General features: G+C 41.5%; 1 protein-coding gene across 1 annotated transcript in view; it reads right to left on the bottom strand.

Moving 5' to 3' along the window:
• Positions 1-17,625, bottom strand: part of NT5C1B (5'-nucleotidase, cytosolic IB) — a 30,001-nt gene extending 12,376 nt beyond the window's left edge. Inside the window, exons 1-5 of the mRNA XM_075861067.1 lie at positions 17,566-17,625; positions 17,233-17,478; positions 16,988-17,155; positions 4,671-4,800; positions 2,116-2,238 (exon numbers count right to left, since the gene is read on the bottom strand). Coding sequence (XP_075717182.1) covers positions 2,116-2,238; positions 4,671-4,800; positions 16,988-17,155; positions 17,233-17,373 — 562 coding nt within the window. The 5' untranslated portion in view covers positions 17,374-17,478; positions 17,566-17,625. The remainder of the gene's footprint in view (positions 1-2,115; positions 2,239-4,670; positions 4,801-16,987; positions 17,156-17,232; positions 17,479-17,565) is intronic.
• Positions 17,626-17,926: the final 301 nt, after the last annotated feature.

Below are 17,926 nucleotides of genomic sequence, written 5' to 3'. Positions count from 1 at the left end.
CTTAGGATGAAAATCAACCTAAGTTCATGTTTAATAATGATTAAAAATCGAATGGATGCTACGCGTTTCAACACCGGACTGGTGTCTTCGTCAGGCAAGAGAAATACATACAATTGACATAGGTATATATATATATATATATATATATATATACACATATATATATATGGATCCTTTTTCTGCTTTATACATTATCTCAATATCGGCAACTCCTTGTGATTATTGCCTATGGAACCAGGCAGCAGCTTCTTCTCGTCAATTTGCTAAGTGCATTTCACACTCCTTACTGTGATACTTGCCAGTATTCACATTCTCAAGGTGAGCACGTTATATTATGTGTTCCCCTGTCTCTATTTTACTCATCTGCACTATGTGGCGACGTGTTTTTTTCATTTTATTTTAGTACATCTGTACATGAGCAGTCACCGGGGTGGCCTGACAGACACTGCCCTCTCTCTCATTGCTGCTTTCAGACCTCATGCTGTCTGGCCTGTGACTGTCAAGGGGTCTGAATGAGCCGCCTGTTTGGCCTGACCCTGACAGCAAAGGTTTACACAACAGAAGCCAAACAGCACAGTGGCAGCACTCTGATATGTTCTGTCTGTGGAATATGTTGCTACTACAAGAGTGAGGCTGCGCCAAAAGAAGCATAGCAAACTATGTACAAAATAATATACACATGTAAAAGTCATTACACAACATCAGCGCCTGACTGACAGCTTCTGGAACGTCTCCAAAATGATCCACTCTCTGCGGAGGCAGACTTTCTCGCTAACGATACAAGTGCTATTAGGAGAAGTCGAATTATTATTATGTAGAGCATAACCCCAGTCCCCCCCCCTATTAGTATGTCATACCCCTGGCATCCCGGAAGAGGTGGGGAGCACATGATGGGGTCCTCACACTGGACAATGTAAAAGGACATTGTGGTCACTGAGGGGTTTTCTCTCTCATACTAAAAAAAAAGCATTAATATTATAGGGTCTAAACATCATTTTTTTTCATTTCTTGATCCTGAAACCAATATGGCTGCTAATAACAATAGCTTTCACCTCACTTTCCCAGACTCCTGAATGTCAAATCCCCCTTAGTTGGTATTGATGCATTCATTACTGCATAACTAGGATAATTTTGAATTCAGGATCCTTAGGGTCAGTTCACACAGCAGATTTTTCAAGGCGGGTCCCGCCGTAAAATTCGCTGCAGGAAGATTCCTCCTTCCATTGACTTCAATAGGATGTTCGGGCGGAAAGCGCCCAAAGATCGAGCAGGACGCTTCTTTTTCCCCGCTAGCTGAAAAAATCAGAAGGAAAAAGAAGCATCTGACTCCCATTGAAATGAATGAGGCAGAATTTTGCAGCGTGTGAACAGGGTCTTAGAAAGTTGGGGGACAGCCCCTGTGCAGGTTGGCCATATTGTCTGCCACCCAGCTCTCCGTTCAAGAAGCAAACCATTAAAAAACTTGAGCCAATTTTTTCTGGTCAAAAGTGATTCTTTTAGATAGGATTGTTTCAAGAGTTCGTATAAGGTACACTTTTTTGTGCCTGACCCTTTCGTCCCAACTGCAGGTCTAATGACCCCAAATGACAGCGACAAAGATTCATATGATATTATTAGTTCATATCATTAGAGCTGCAGTTGGCACGGGACTTACAGAGATAATAGGGGCGCCCATATTAAACTTGCGTGAAACCGGCCTTAAAGAGGAAACACTCTTTAAGTACATAGTCATCGACTAAAATGAAATCACATACGAATGCCACTGTTTTTTTTTCTGTTTCTAGTTATTTAGAATAAAATGAGCATTTAGTTATAACCCCGGGAAAATGAGATGCAGAGATGAAATACAAGACCCAGGTCAAGTGCCGAGAGGCTGAATGAATAGGGGTCTTGTGAATGACATGGAAAAGGTAGGCACCTCCGGCCATATAAGAAGCTTCATTTTAGACTTGTAGGACCTGAGTTCATCCAGAGTGCCCCATGACACACTGCCCTAGTGATCTGTACAGGACTGCCGGGGAAAAGACAACATTCATTCGCAGACTTTTCCAGACTCTGGCAATTTGCTTTCCTGTTTAGAAAGTGAACCAGTTAAGAGCATTGAGTGGACGTTACCTTCCTCAATGGCCTCTTGTACCTTCTCTGAATCTGATGATAGGTACAGATTGGTGAGGTACGCCTTCAGGTACCCGATCGGGCTCTTTCCTCCGGTCATGCAGAATCGTTCAATGTTAAGGCCTAAAATAAAAAGGGTTAATAGGATGAATGAAGAGGAAATACATAATATCTAATACTTTCACCAGTACCAATGCTATTGGAAAATATGGCATCATCGAGAACCTGGCAGGTGCCGGATTATGTTCTCGGTTACTGATTTTGAATTACGTGTTGGATTCCTGTTAGCAGAAAGCAGTGCATTGTGGGAACTCAAATGAAAGCTATACAGTCAAGTCTAAGTTGTTTGATCACATGTCTGAGTATATTGTATGCTTACTATAGAATGGAAAGATATAAGAAATCACCAAAAAGTTCCATGATTTTACTGTATAAAGACGTGACACCAGTGAACAAGCAATCTAATATTACTTCTCCCATCTGATTATTTGCAGGAGGCTTTCAGTACAACATTACCCAGGTTATGATATAATCGTATCCCAGCTCAACAATTTTTGTTAATGTATAAGACTATTTTACTATCTAAAACTATAATTCCCATTGACAAATATAGGTTGCTCGGCCAGTCTTAGGTTGGTTGGTGCCCTGTGTAGCATCTTCCTTGATACCCCACACACCCTTTTATTGTGTACCATATAGTGCCCAAATAATACACATAATACCAAGATAATACTGAAATGTACAGCCCAAATATAGTGCCCAAATAATACACATAATACCAACATAATACTGAAATATACAGCAAAGTATAGTGCCCAAATAATACCGCCATATAATGTCAAGATAATACTGAAATATACAGGCCACATATTGTGCCCAAATAATACAATCTAACAGTGTAAAAATAACACTGCCTAGTCATTAAACTATGAAATGTATCATCTTCCTATTCAGCTGCTTCTCCATAGATTCAGGCACCAAGAGCAGGAACAGGGGTACAAGTGTCCAGGTCTTCAGGGCCAGTGGCGCCCCCTTGAGTAGTGACAAGTAATGCGCCCTGTGCAAAGGTCACACAACTCTGAGACCGGATACGCTAGTGTGTACGTAATACCTGTATAATAGCCACAATTGTCCATTACTAGTGGGATAATTCACAAATAGCCGATTATACCTTATTGATGATATGTTGTGTGTGTGTGATGATGACAGCAAAGATTATAATGAAATTAAAAGTGGACGTGCACATGTTCTGTATAGATGATGGGTGGACCATCAGAATAATTTGCTGGTGGATTCAAGGAACCTCACTTGAACATTGGAGAGGGCTGCTATCTTCTCGGCTAACAGCTTCATAGACCCTACTCTTCATGGGGAGCTCTGTGTCAGTCAGTAGTGAATATCAAGATGAAGCTTCTACTACGTCCTGTGTAATACACCCCTCAGATTCCTTCTACAAAAGCAAAGCCAAACAGTAATAAACATCAAGTTCCCCTAACTTTTATAGGCTGCTGCAGAATCTCTTTGAAAGGAAAGATTGAGCTTCCTATCAACCACTCAATGACTTACAACCACTTCCCACTCTTCAAAGGAGGTTGTATTTTTGAAGAAAAAAATTTAATTGTTATTTCAAGGTCTTCTCAACCCTGCGATCCAACTGTTGCTTGATATGAAGGATTTGGCATGCTTGAGCACCAAAAACAGAGGAGCTTGGTCAGACCACCAAATGTCTTAGGTGACTAGAACAATGGTGAGCAGATAAGAGGTAAGTGACAGGGCGGGAAGGATGATCCTTCAAGTTCCTTACCACTAGAAGCTCAATGTAGATTTCATGTTCAGTTTCCATGTATATATAAAACACATCATTTGTTTTCCGTCCAACAACTGGAGAGAAGAAATTCCAAGTCATAGTAATTTGTGCCCCAGAAAAAAGATGAATCAATTCTAAGAAAATATGTTGTACTTTGAAGCTTCAACTTGAAACATCAGGTCTTATATTGTTCTCATCAGGACGTGGGGCTCAGGTTTACTTTGTGTTTAACTTGAAATAGCAACACTTCAGTTTGTTATTCTTCAATTCTTGACATAGGTGTCATGATGAAAGTCTTTAGCGGGACCACCCCAGGGTAGACACAGTTCCTCATTAAGTCCATCCAGAGCTCTATCTGCTGACCTTACATTTTCTTAGCCATCTCTTTCCCCAGCTGCCCGTTGAGGTTCTCTACTCTTTTCATTCTCACTCGACCCACCAGCAAGGGGGAGATATCATCATTACTCACACTAAGGACATCTGCACTTAATCCTCTTGTAAAGCAACTGTATCGCCCCAGGTTTAAAATGGGGAGGGGGTGTTTTTCAGTGCTCCGATGTGACAAGTTAAGTCTACTGTTCTAGAATGAAGCATCTGATGAAAGCTGAAATATATGCGTTGTCATCCATACCCTGACATAGGCAAATAAACATATCTACAATAAGGAGGCTTCCTAATATACAGAGCCAAGGCTGCTCCTCACCATCGAAGCCAATCTGATCTCGAAAGAGATATTTATATTACTTACCGTAATGATTGATGCTGTTTATGAGCCGTACACCGACCTGGGCATGGTTATTGGTCATCAACACAATATCAAAGAGCTCTTCACTTTCGGGATAAAGCACCCTCAGATGATTGTTAACCTCCTCCACGGCCTATGTAAGGGACAAATGTATATGGGTTATGAATAACATGGCGTCAGCTGAAGGACATATTAATACATAGAGGGGCCAATCTTATTTAACACTCAAATCTAGGCAATCGCATGCATTCCACTTACTAAAGTCATTGAGAACCAAAACCAGGACACAAATGTGAAAAAAAAGTATAATCCATATTGCAAAGGGTGATATCCGTGGCATTTCCGCTACAGAATTGATATACCGTGGGTTTGAAAATCCACAGCACCCCCTGATTTCATTGCAGATTTTTTCCACTACATGAGAATGGGGTTTTCAAAACCCATCAATATATATTGTACTGTAAGGATATGTTCACACAGGTTGGATTTTCTGCAGGAAACTCAGTAGCAAATCCGACCCAGATACCACAGGGTATTCTGGCCGAAAGTCCGCAGCAAATCGTATTGGACTTGGTACAGTTTTTTCGTCCAGATCCCAGGATGAAGAATAGTTCAACGTGATGCTGAAACCTGTGGCTGCAGTGCTTACATGGGACAAGACTTCCACCCAGGAGGCCAGCCCAACACAGACCAGTCCAGGGCGACGAGACAAGTCGCTACCATAGTGCCCGGGGGTGAGTATGGTCCTTGAGATTTTTAACTTCCCCATTGAACTCAATGGGAAAAATATGCAATGATAGGGCAATCAGAATTTTCTACAGTGTGTGGATGAGATTTGTTAAATCTTATTCACTTTGCTGCTGCTGTAATACACTGTGTATTTTACAGCCACAATTCGAGGAAAAATCTGCAATAATTTGCTTACTAATAAGCCAATGGTAAGTAAAGGTGGAGCTGGTCTTTTAAGGGATTTTAGGTTGCAATGTGAGGGTCAATTAAAAGGAACCAATGTTGAAATAGAAAGTTACCAACCAATAATTACCCTATGATCTATACAAAAATCTACGCCTAGTACAATTCTACATAAACACATAGTGTGTGACTGGGGTCATTTTAACTCACAAACAGTAACATCCTATAATGATATATTAGAGTTTACCGATGCTTGTGAAAAATTTGTAAATGTCATTTCCTGAGTGGTCTCAGTTATATCTGGGAATTTCTAGGAAATCTAGGAGACAAAGTTTGCAAAGTTAAAGAAGTTGTCCATATAGACTTCATAGAGGGTGGTTCACTACTCTGTATAGACAAGCTCCAACTCTGGAGTACTAAGCTTGACCATATATTACATAGTGACTTAGTCATTTGAATGGCCACCATGTACTACCACATGTCTCCTATAGTGGCCACTGCAGGAGTAATGCACGGCTGCCCACATCTTCCATTGGCAATCTTAGCTGATTGCTAGCGGGTATTTATTTTAAATCGGGGTTGTCCAAATAAGCATCATGAACTAGTGGTATATCGCTAGGAATCCCTAAAAATGCCTGTGAGAATTGTGGTTGTCACCCAACTGTCCAAAAACTGATGTAACTAAAGGCAATAAAAAATGCTCTTTGAACCCTCATTTTATATCATGCCTGGTATCCTGCAGTGTACATTACCTTTTAAATTAAGAAAATATAGTGAGCAAAATATCCTGCATGTTATCTTATCTAATATACAGGTCAGGGCTTGTCACAAGGTGTGATCTATGTACAACTGAAATATGTGTGCCAAGTTCTGCACAAATAAGAATCAGGTTTATTCTACTTAATCGGCCATCGTGGTGAGATAATCATTAAAACAACCTGAAATGCCCATTTCATAAACCGGGATTCTTATAAATCTTGCATTTTACATCAGAAAATCCTGTTTAATTTGGAAGGATTAAAATAAATTGACTACAAGAGACTAATAAAACTGAGCATGTAGTTATCCGTCTTGTTTTTTTTCTTTTTCTCAGAATATCTACTACTTCTAAAATTTGCCTTGCATTTTATCTACACCCATCCTTAAAAAGAAAACTCCCCTTTAAAGCTTATTCCCACCCAAAACCTAAAAATTTGCTCTCACTCGCCCATGTCATGCTCATGGAAGTCGAGGAAGCTGAGATACAAGGAGCTATTTAATAGGATCTTCACAGTGTAGAGCTACTATAGCTGGACTAGTATGTACCTGTGCAAAAACACAGGTGCTGACTAACTTTGCATTGCTTTTTTGGGGGAGTAGTGACTAACTCCATCTTGGCTCGTGCTCCTTCCATCTGTCCAAGGCGGTTTTTAATTAGTATAGAATAATGCTGATCCCTATCTAGCCTGAATACATTTTGTAGGCCTTAGCCCAAGAGAGAGGCGAGTTTCAAGTTGTACAGGTATAATGTTTAGTATAGGGACCCATCTGCATGATGTCACATAGTCATGGCAGGTGGGTCCTGCGTGTCAGAGATGCAGGACCCACTGTCACTGAACCCGTTAGTCCCGTGGATCTGACGGATTCAGGTCTTAGTGCATGATACAGCTGCTCTGTATACAGAATACAAAACAGCTGTATCTCAAAAAGTAACACAATTTTTTTTAATAAAAACTAATTATAAAGTTGCACCAATCACACTGATTGACCTTTTTATTTAAAAAAAATTGCTTTCAAAGGTTTACATAGCCTTTAATAGTGCCATTTTTGCCCACTTTGAAGTCATTAACTTTCCCCTTGCATGAGTTGTTGGTGCGCACTTGGAATAATTGTGGTTTCCAGTCTTCTCTATTTAGAGATATTTTTTCTCATTTAAATACATGTTATTTATTTTTTACTTTTTTTGGTTACTATTACTAGAATTTCCTTAAATCTTGGCATAGTGTTCTTGTAGAAACATTATGGTGCTTACTTCAATCTCATGTAAGGTTAATTTTATAATGAAAATTAGGTTCACAGGAGATGTGAAAGACTGATATCAAATTATGGGAAATCTATATTTGCAATTATTGCTAAGAGTAGTGTTATTACGTTTAAGGAGGCACTTACTTGGGTGTTGGATAACTTTGCTAACTAAATACATCATGTTAACTCACCAGCAATATTCTAGTGTCATTTGTTTCTTCCCAGCTAAGTTACATATATACATTTTGAACCCTTTCATTATCTGCAGCTGTGTCATGTGACCTCAGTCTGACCAGCAAAATAGATCATGCTCTCACGTGTAGACAGCTCATCATCTCCTGTGTGGATGACATTCTGTGAACTACAGGAGAAAATTCTCACCAATCAAATCCCTTCTGGCAGCTCTGAGACCCCACCTAACTCCACCCTCCTTGTTTCTCTGCATGTCCTCCATGCATACAGTGATTGCTGTGTGCAGAGAGTGCAGTGTATTTCTATGAAATGCTGGTCTCCCCTGCCTCATGTGTAAAAACTTACAGAGAGAAATCTATCACAAGAAGAAGACAGGGAGAGCAGTGTGAAGCTGCATCACATAGGATACGCTGAAACTCCACTGTGTGAAGGTAGAAGTTATATGTCACTGATCTATCACTTGCTGCACTTAGATAGGACTCAGAGAAGAACAAGTGCTTTGTGATGAGAGTCCGTACCTTCTGAAAAGCCAAAGGCATGATGGGAAATGTAGGCTGCATTAGGGGAACCATATCAAAGCGGAAGAAGGAATCAAGATGGCAGACAACCTATAAATGACACATTAACTAAAACAAGAATACACAAGGGCCTCTCCATTATGCTATAATGATAGCCTAGGCTGCACTATATAGACAAAAAAATGGCTGGAGTGCTTCTTTAACCCCTTAATGACCAGGCCTTTTTGCGTGTTAATGACCAGTGATTATTTTTTGTTTTTTCACTATCGCCTTCTAAGAGTCGTAACTTCTTTTCTATTTCGTAGACATAGCCGTATAAGGGCTTGTTTTTTGCGGGACAAGTTGTATTTTTGAATTGCACCCTCTTTGGGTGCATATCACATATTGATTAACTTTTATTAACTTTATTTAAGGAAAGAATTTAAAATAAGCAGCTATTCCATCATTAATTTTTGCGTTATAAATTTACGCCGTTCACTATGCGTTGTAAATAACATGTTACCTTTATTCTATGGGTCGGCACGATTACGGGGATGCCAAATATCTAAAGGTTTTTTGTTTTCCAACTTTTGCAAAATAAAAACCCTTTTAAAAATAAATTACTTGTTTTTGCATTGCCGCATTCCAAGAGCCGTAACTTTTTTTTATTTTTCCGTCGATGTGGCCGTATGTGGGCTTGTTTTTTGTGAGACAAGGTGTAGTTTTCATTGGTAGTATTTTGGACTACATGGGAATTATTGATTAACTTTTATTTTTTATGGGGGGAATGGGAGAATTTTTTTTTTATTTTCCTGTTGTTCTTTGCATTTTTTTTGGGCACCGTTAACCCGGCGGTTAAATTATTGTGTTAAGTTTATTGTTTGAGTCGTTATGATCGCGGCAATACCATATATGTGTATGTGTTTTTTTTTTTACACTTTTACTAAATAAAACCACTTTTTGGGGAAAAAAAGTGGTTTTATTTTATTTTTACTGTAATCTTTTTATTTATTTTTTCATAAACTTTATTTAACTATTTAACTTTTTTTTTTGTCCCACTAGGGGACTTCACTTTGCAATCTTGTGATTGTAGATACAATGCTTTGGTATAATTAGGCCTTATTCACACAAACGTGTTAAACCTCCACGTGATGGCCGTTGAAACAACGGCCGTCACACGGACCCATATAATTGTATGCGGCCGTTCACACGGCCATTGTTTTAACGGACTGTGTGAAGGGTCCATGAGAAAATAGGACACGTCTTTGTTAGGCCTCCGGCTGCCATGGAAACCAATAGGTGCCCTGCAATATCGTTGTGGGGCTGCCGATGGGGTGACTGACCGAGCTCCCTCCCTCTGTCAAACACATTAGACGCCGCTGTCACTTTTGACAGCGACATCTAATGGGTTAAACTGCCGGAATCGGAGATCGCTTAGATTCTGGCAGTTTGGCAAGAGAGACGGATATAGGTCCTGCTTGTGATGGATATATCCATCGCTCGTAGTTAAGGGGTTAAATATCAGAACCCATACAGTGTGACAAATACTCCACAATGGAGAACATTTTGAAGAAAGAAGACAAACATTTATTCACATATTCACAGCACTGTAGGAATTTCCCTAATATTTTTTTTAGGGTGCCTACAAAAGTGGAAGTCCTCTTTAATGTTGTATGGCCTATGTGTCTGGACGTAATTAGAAATATTACCCAAAATGTGTTTGCTTATGAATTCCATATTATGTAAGAGATAGACATGAGGCAGGATTATAGACAGGTCCCGACATTTATCTATAATGAGTTCCTCACTTACACCTTGTTTATTCAGCAGCTCCTGACGCAGGCAATGGGAATCCCATAAATTGTGACTATATAAGCCTATGTTCTAGCCACTTTAATCTCTGGATAAAAACATCCATCAGTAGTAGATTTACTAGACCTTCAACAAGGGTTTGCTATGGAAATGTATAATAACCATAGAATATTTGCGGTACAAACAGAAGCATTGTCTACGTATCCAACCTGTCAACATTATCTCAAGGGAACATAAATTCTGCCATTCCCCTACCCATAACTGCAGGGAGACGACATGAAGGGGGTGACCACAAAATAAAGTGGAGACTTTTTTGTACATTGCTAAAATCTTTAACTGTTTTCCATTTTTTTTTTAAGTATCCCTTGGGAACTTATACAAGGGATCTCTGGTACAATTCACTGCCAAATTGTGTATTGTCATTTTTACCGCCTCCTATTAAGTCTTGCCTAGGAGAACAAAGATGGCTGCCATGACAACCATCGCCCACCCCCCCTGCGATTACGTCACAGGGAGGCGGTGGAATGACGAGGGACCCTTCCTTTTTAACCGATATTGACCATGGCATCTAAATGGTTAAATGGCCAGGATCTGAGTTATCGCCGATCACAGCCATTACAGTGACATACATGTAACACATAGTGGATACCCATTAAGTAAGGAGCCAAAACTTACAATTATGTCAAATGTCGGGAAGGGTTATTAAATGACTGGCCGACAGTGTAATACATGAACGGGCCTGGTCTGCTAAAGAGAGAGCTGCTTTTTGTACAGGTCTGAAGGACAGTACTAAAACATACTGTTAGTCCTTAAAGAGGCTCTGTCACCAGATTTTGCAACCCCTATCTGCTATTGCAGCAGATAGGCGCTGCAATGTAGATTACAGTAACATTTTTATTTTTAAAAAACGAGCATTTTTGGCCAAGTTATGACCATTTTCGTATTTATGCAAATGAGGCTTGCAAAAGTACAACTGGGCGTGTTGAAAAGTAAAAGTACAACTGGGCGTGTATTATGTGCGTACATCGGGGCGTGTTTACTACTTTTACTAGCTGGGCGTTGTGTATAGAAGTATCATCCACTTCTCTTCACAACGCCCAGCTTCTGGCAGTGCAGACACAGCCGTGTTCTCAAGAGATCACGCTGTGTCGTCACTCACAGGTCCTGCATCGTGTCGGACGAGCGAGGACACATCGACACCAGAGGCTACAGATGATTCTGCAGCAGCATCGGCGTTTGCAGGTAAATCGATGTAGCTACTTACCTGCAAATGCTGATGCTGCTGCAGAATCAACTGTAGCCTCTGGTGCCGACACGATGCAGGACCTGTGAGTGACGTCACAGATCTGCACTGCCAGAAGCTGGGCGTTCTGAAGAGAAGTGGATGATACTTCTCATCAGAACGCCCAGCTAGTAAAAGTAGTAAACACGCCCCGATGTACGCACATAATACACGCCCAGTTGTACTTTTACTTTTCAACACGCCCAGTTGTACTTTTGCAAGCCTCATTTGCATAAATACGAAAATGGTCATAACTTGGCCAAAAATGCTTGTTTTTTAAAAATAAAAACGTTACTGTAATCTACATTGCAGCGCCTATCTGCTGCAATAGCAGATAGGGGCTGCAAAATCTGGTGACAGAGCCTCTTTAAGAGGTTAATATTCAATACAATGAGCACTAAAAGTTAAAACCATAAAATCCAGAGCCCCACCAATCGCTAAAACGAAGCATCAGAAGCGCTCGCATGAGCGCTCAGCCGCTTCATGTCTGTTTGGCTTTTTCCGGAAAGCCGATGTATCGGAGTACGGGCTCATAGACTTTCTATTGAGTCCGTACTCCGATACATTGATTTCCGGAAAAAGTCGAACAGACACGAAGCGGCTGAGCGCTCACACAAGCGCTTCTGATGCTTCGTTTTAGTGATTGATGGGGGTCTCAGTGCTCGGACCCCCACCAATCTAAACTTCTTACATGTCACTATGATATGTCTGAAGTTTGTCAAACGTTTAGTTACCCTTTAAAGGGTTCTCAAATGCTTAATTTTTTTTAGAGGTGTTCCCCACTGAATAATTCCTATCTATTAGCCAGAGTGGAGAACAGCTACAAAGAGCGTCTCTCCTTCTGGAGGACCTGTCACATCCATTCATCACCATTGACTTCAAAAGGTAAATGTCCAATGCTTCATTTTTCCAATGGTGGCGCTGTAGGGGAATTTAGTACTTGTTTTCTCCACAGATTATAGCTGATCACTGGAGGTCCCCGAATCGTTGGGGTGGCCTTCTAGAAAATGAAGATTGTCTAAAGCGAACAATCCCTTTAAAGAAAAAGGCCCAATAGCGGAAAAATTCTGCTGGACCATTTGACTATTCCCTATACCCCCTTCTATTGGCAGCCGCTTTGTTTTTTGGTCACATTCAATACACCTGCTGGGCTTCAGCCAGCTTTACTGAATATTTCCAAAATCACAAGTAGGTCCTCGAGTTTTCGTCTGTTAAAAAAACTGCCCCAAGAGTATCCTTTGATAGGCCCAGGCTCTGAAACAATAACGGACCCCCGATACAACAGGTCCCAAAGGTCCAGTAGAAGACACCCCATTTGGGGGTGGACTTTGAAGACAATCACTGACCACTAGGGTCTATTTCTTATGGAATGATTCACACATAACCTATTAGATCTTATTGATGATATGTCCTGTGTGTACAATGATAACAAGAAAGATTATGATGAAGTACATGTTCTGTATAGGTGGAGGGTGAACCCTCAGAATTATTTCCAAGGACGGTTGGAGGAGCATTCACAGGCACCATTTAAGCAGGCATCTAATAGATATTTTTTTAAGATGAAGGATTGTCCCCTGAAAGATCTTCTTTAAAGGGGGATGTAGACCACTCCTACTCTAAATTTGAATAGTTGTGGGGACCTTGGCTATGTAGTGTTTATAACTGTGTCTCCTAGGGAATGGCTCCTCGTATACACCATGCTACGTATACTGTACTTCCCGGTTTCTGCCTAATCTGGGATGTTGCATTCTTATATTTGTCTGGTTGTTATATCTCTATTTGTGTTTGTTCTCTTTTGCTCATTTCTCCAATGTATTCCATACTTTGAATCGGTTTGCACATTAGACAATCATATATATTGGAAGTATTTCTGGATGTCATGTTTAGGGTTAAGCTATCTGATGTTCGTACATGACTTATATTTCATTGTTAAACCAGATCCAAGACGTGCCCAATATCCTGTCATTTGTGGAATGTTTGGCTAATATATTGTTCATTTGCAATGGATATGATTTCTGCATCTAATATACTTGATGTATAATCTCTGTAAAATGTTCAATAAAAATTTATAGATAAAAAAAAGGGAATGTAGGAGATTAAAAAACATGTCCGTTGTCTTCCAAAAAAAGTGCCACTTTTTTCTATATGCCGTATCTGGTATTGCAACTTAGCCCTATCTACTTAAATGTTACTGAGCTGCCAAACCCGCACACAGCCCAAGGACAAGAGGTACTTGAAGAAAGCGACCATGTTTTACAACTCCATTAAGTTAAGAAACTTATGGGTGGACTGTCTCGTGACCTTGGCGGGAGCAAGAGGGATTTCTTCTGTTGACTTCAATGTTGGGATAGTTACTGCAGGAGCTTCTATTTCATGATATATATATCTATATATATATATACACGACTTTGATAGGGATATAAAAATGTAGACGAGTGAGAAATGACTCAATACTGGAAGCGCGCTACTAAGCTACTTATTACCTGTATTATTACTATTACATTAGTGAAAACTAGTGAAAAGCCAAAAAGAGCATTTTTGCTATTACTGCTTTGCTTGTGTGTCTGTCTCCACTGTAGTTCTGGCATTCTATTCTTGAACCAGGAAGATCAGTATGAACAGCCTCAGAGAGTGTATGGAACTGCAAAAAACTGTGCTGCAATGCATTGTGGGAAGACGGATAGAGAAAATGTGACTTTAAATAAAAAAAAAGAATAAATGTTGTTATCATCAGTAAGAAATAGAAATTCACTTTTTTGTGCGTCCCAGGGGGTCAACCCACTATCGATCACACGTTGATGGCCTGTACAAATCAGCTGCCGGGAGCTGGATCCACAGCGATTAGCTGATCATTGGGCGGCTCCAATATAAAAGGGGTTGTCTGCAATTAGAAAATCTCTTTAAGTTATCTGTCTCACTGCTCTATGTTCACTGGGAAGCCACGTCATGTGACTGTGACAGCCGTGAGAACACCGCATCACGGAGGTTGGCGAATTGCCACTGTTGCCATATGCCATGCTGTCCCTCTATTTTATCCCCATAGGGATGTAGTGTTGGTAGCAGCAATGGCCACCACAAGTCGGGGCCAGATTAAGGTTGGTGAAGGCCCCTTGACAAAAAAAATGTGATGAGGGCCCGGTCGCTGAGGCTCTAAGGGAAGTGCCCCTTGTGCACAACCTATAATCCAGCCCTGTCCCCAGTTGGTAGCAGATGAAAGATGGCAAATTGGTGAATAAGCACCTATTATTTTCTTAACATGCAGTAATGGATAGGCCCAAGGGGGAATTCCTGCTTTAGTCATTCCTTATAGGGGTTGTCTCATTATGAAAATGTGCCCCATTGTGGTGATCCCCTACTCAGGACCCCACTATATCAGCCAGAGCAAACAGCGAACCCAGCATGTCCATGTATTACATAGACGACATGTAAGGCTCAGCTCACACTGGTTTTTTTTGGCGCCGATTTTGATACGTAAACCGCATTGGAATCAGTACCAAAAACACTTTCAGGCTGGGTTCACACGACCATGTTACGTCCGTAATGTACGGAACGTATTTCGGCCGGAAGACCCGGACCGAACACAGTGCAGGGAGCCGGGCTCCTAGCATCATAGTTATATACGATGCTAGGAGTCCCTGCCTCTCTGCAGGACAACTGTCCCGTACTGTAATCATGTTTTCAGTACGGGACAGTAGTTCCACGCAGAGGCAGGGACTCCTAGCGTCGTACATAACTATGATGCTAGGAGCCCGGCTCCCTGCACTGAGTTCGGTCCGGGACTTCCGGCCGAAATACGTCCGTCCATTACGGACGTTAATGTGGTCGTGTGAACCCAGCCTAAAAGGTATGATCACATGCTAAACAAAAAACGGCTGTAAAATACGGAGCTGTTTTCAAGGGAAAACCGCCTCTGATTTACAGATAGTTTTTATGCATCAAGTGTTTTTTGATGCATTTTTTTACAGCCGTTTTTTGGAGCTGTTTTTCTATTGACCCAATGAAAAACGGCTCAAGAAGTGACATGCACTTCTTTTTTACGGTGCAATTTTTTTTACATTCCGTTTTTAAAAACGGGTGCGTAAAAAACGCACTGTGGGAACGGAACGCCGTTTTTCCCATTGAAATCAATGGGCAGATGTTTGTAGGCGTTCAGCCCCCGTATTTTCAGCCATTTTTCGGGACGTTTACGACCCGAAAAACGGCTGAAAATAGGCCATGTGAACATACCCTAAATCCTTCTTTCAATCTATCTTCTATTAAGTTCAATGGGAGGTAGAGGATTTATTTTTTTTCGCCAAAAAAAGCGTCATGACCTATCTTGGAACCGTTGATTTGAGCGTTTTCTTGACGCGATTTGACCGGGGATGTCTGATCAGTTGATTGTTGGGCTGTTTTTCAGAATAATAAGGGCTGTCAGATAACCTCTTTAATATATAGGAGCTGACATTATAAACATGAACAAGTTTTAATTCCAGGCCAAATGCACACATTGCGTAATTTGTAGGTGCAGTTTTTACATTTTGATGCGAAAATAGTTGCGCTTTAATGTTGCGGATTTTGGTGCGGTTTTTTATAAACCTGTCAGATACAATTTGCAGGCAGAAACGCAAGATATATTGACATGATGTGGATTTTAAAATACGCACCGCAGGTCAATTCACGTGCGTAAAAACTCTGTAACAAGTAGATGAGATTTATCATCTCATTTACTTTGCTGCCACCGTATTACACTGCGGCAAATCCGCACGTAACATGCATCGTTTGCATTTGGCCTTGAATAAATCTTATAAACGACGTCTCCTATTTTCACTTTGTGTCTTAAAATTCAAGTTTCTTTCATTATATAATGTTTTGATTAGTTCTGACCAGACGTTCCGAACAGACACTCCTATCCCAAATTCTTCTGTCAATGGTGAGAGTAGGTGCCCCTCCCCCCACGCCTGCAGGTTGTCTAAGTGCTGCTATATTTGGTGTCCTTGCTCCAGCTGCGGAAGAAGAATGTGAAGAAGTTGAGATAGGAAGCAACCTGCAGGCAGCGCTGCCGGACCTGACAGATAAGGGGGCCGGCTACATGTATAGGGCTGAGATGGACTAGGTCCAGTGTCCCTTGAACGTCCTCTCTACAGTATCTATCCATATTAAAGGGGTTTTCCTTTGGATAAGCCCTCAATATTTGATCATTGGGGGCCCGTCTCTCCGCACCCCTGCCGATCAGCTGCATGAGGTGAGCGTGACATAAGCTGGAGAGCCGCATTTCTTTTGTTGTTTAGACAGGAACAGCGCCATACATATGTCGTGGCTGTACCTGGTACTGCGGCATGGCTGCATTAATTTGAACATTTGTTGTACAGTTGAATGCAAATCTATTGTTTCCTGTTGTCAGCCTTTTTAGGATAGGACGAGTATGACTATTGTGTTTTCACTGGGATGACTGGCACCATGTCTAGAATATGTCTGCCCACTATGATCGCTTTCTCGTGTCGCGTATTTGCATTTCTGACAGTCTCCAGCGATATCTACATACGTAGGAGAGACATCGGCGGCTCGTCTTATAAGCTGCCGCCTTTTAATGACCCTTGGAGTGTTTTAAAGTGAGGTGCAGTGCGGCGGCCATGGGTTACCTTCACAAACGGAAATGCAGGCCCTGGCTTGAGAGGTTCCTCCTCATGTTCCTGTTGATAGATCACATACTTCTCCACCCCGTCTGCTTCATACATATTCCTCTCCTGTACCATGTTGAACAGGACCCGGGATGACACGGCGATAGTTATTGCATTCTTGGGCTTGGGCTGTAGAGATAAAGCAGCGTATTATTACCTGATGGTAGGATTCTGCGCTGGTTTATCACAGATACCGGGGGACTCACCAGCTTCGGCTTCTTCTTGGATGCAATGCTGTCATAGAAGGCCTTGGCTGCGCTGGTATCGTGCTGGCCTTCTGGTTCTGCGGCATTGGTGGATGGTGGTTGTGTGGTGTCCGGGGAAGACTTATCCTTCACGCCGCTCATGGTGATGCTCCGTTCTTGGAGTGGGACTGTTGCCGCAGCTGCTCGGGTGACTGTGGACCGTGGGTTTCGTGCTGCGCTCCTGGTGCTGTATTACCGGTTATTGCACTAAACGATGAAAGAGAGAAGTTTCAGTGAGAGGCGGCAGCGCTGTACAGTAACTAGGCAGAATTAGGACACTTCCTTGTTGCTTACGTAAAAAGACAAGACCTGAATAGGAAGCTGAACCAACGCCCTCTGCTTACTGACTCACCCTGGGAGGAAGGGTTGATGTGCAAGACAAGGCAATGGAGGCCGGGCAAGGGAGTGGCATAACTCACATACCAGGCAATTAACATGCCATGGGGTGGGTACTATGTGACAGGGCTGCTGGACCCTCCTGCAAACAATACACACCGCTCTGTATGGTATTCTCTGACCACACAGATAACAACAATGCTGCGCGCACATACAAGGGAACTACTCTACTCACCATCTGCCTGTACTTTTTTATACCGCAGCAAAGTTAATGCAGATATAAATGTAGCAGAGCTGAATTTGTCATTTAAAAAGGAAT

This window comes from Rhinoderma darwinii, chromosome 4 (assembly GCF_050947455.1).
Source record: "Rhinoderma darwinii isolate aRhiDar2 chromosome 4, aRhiDar2.hap1, whole genome shotgun sequence".
Taxonomy (NCBI): domain Eukaryota; kingdom Metazoa; phylum Chordata; class Amphibia; order Anura; family Rhinodermatidae; genus Rhinoderma; species Rhinoderma darwinii.
This window is presented reverse-complemented; position numbering and strand designations above follow the sequence as displayed.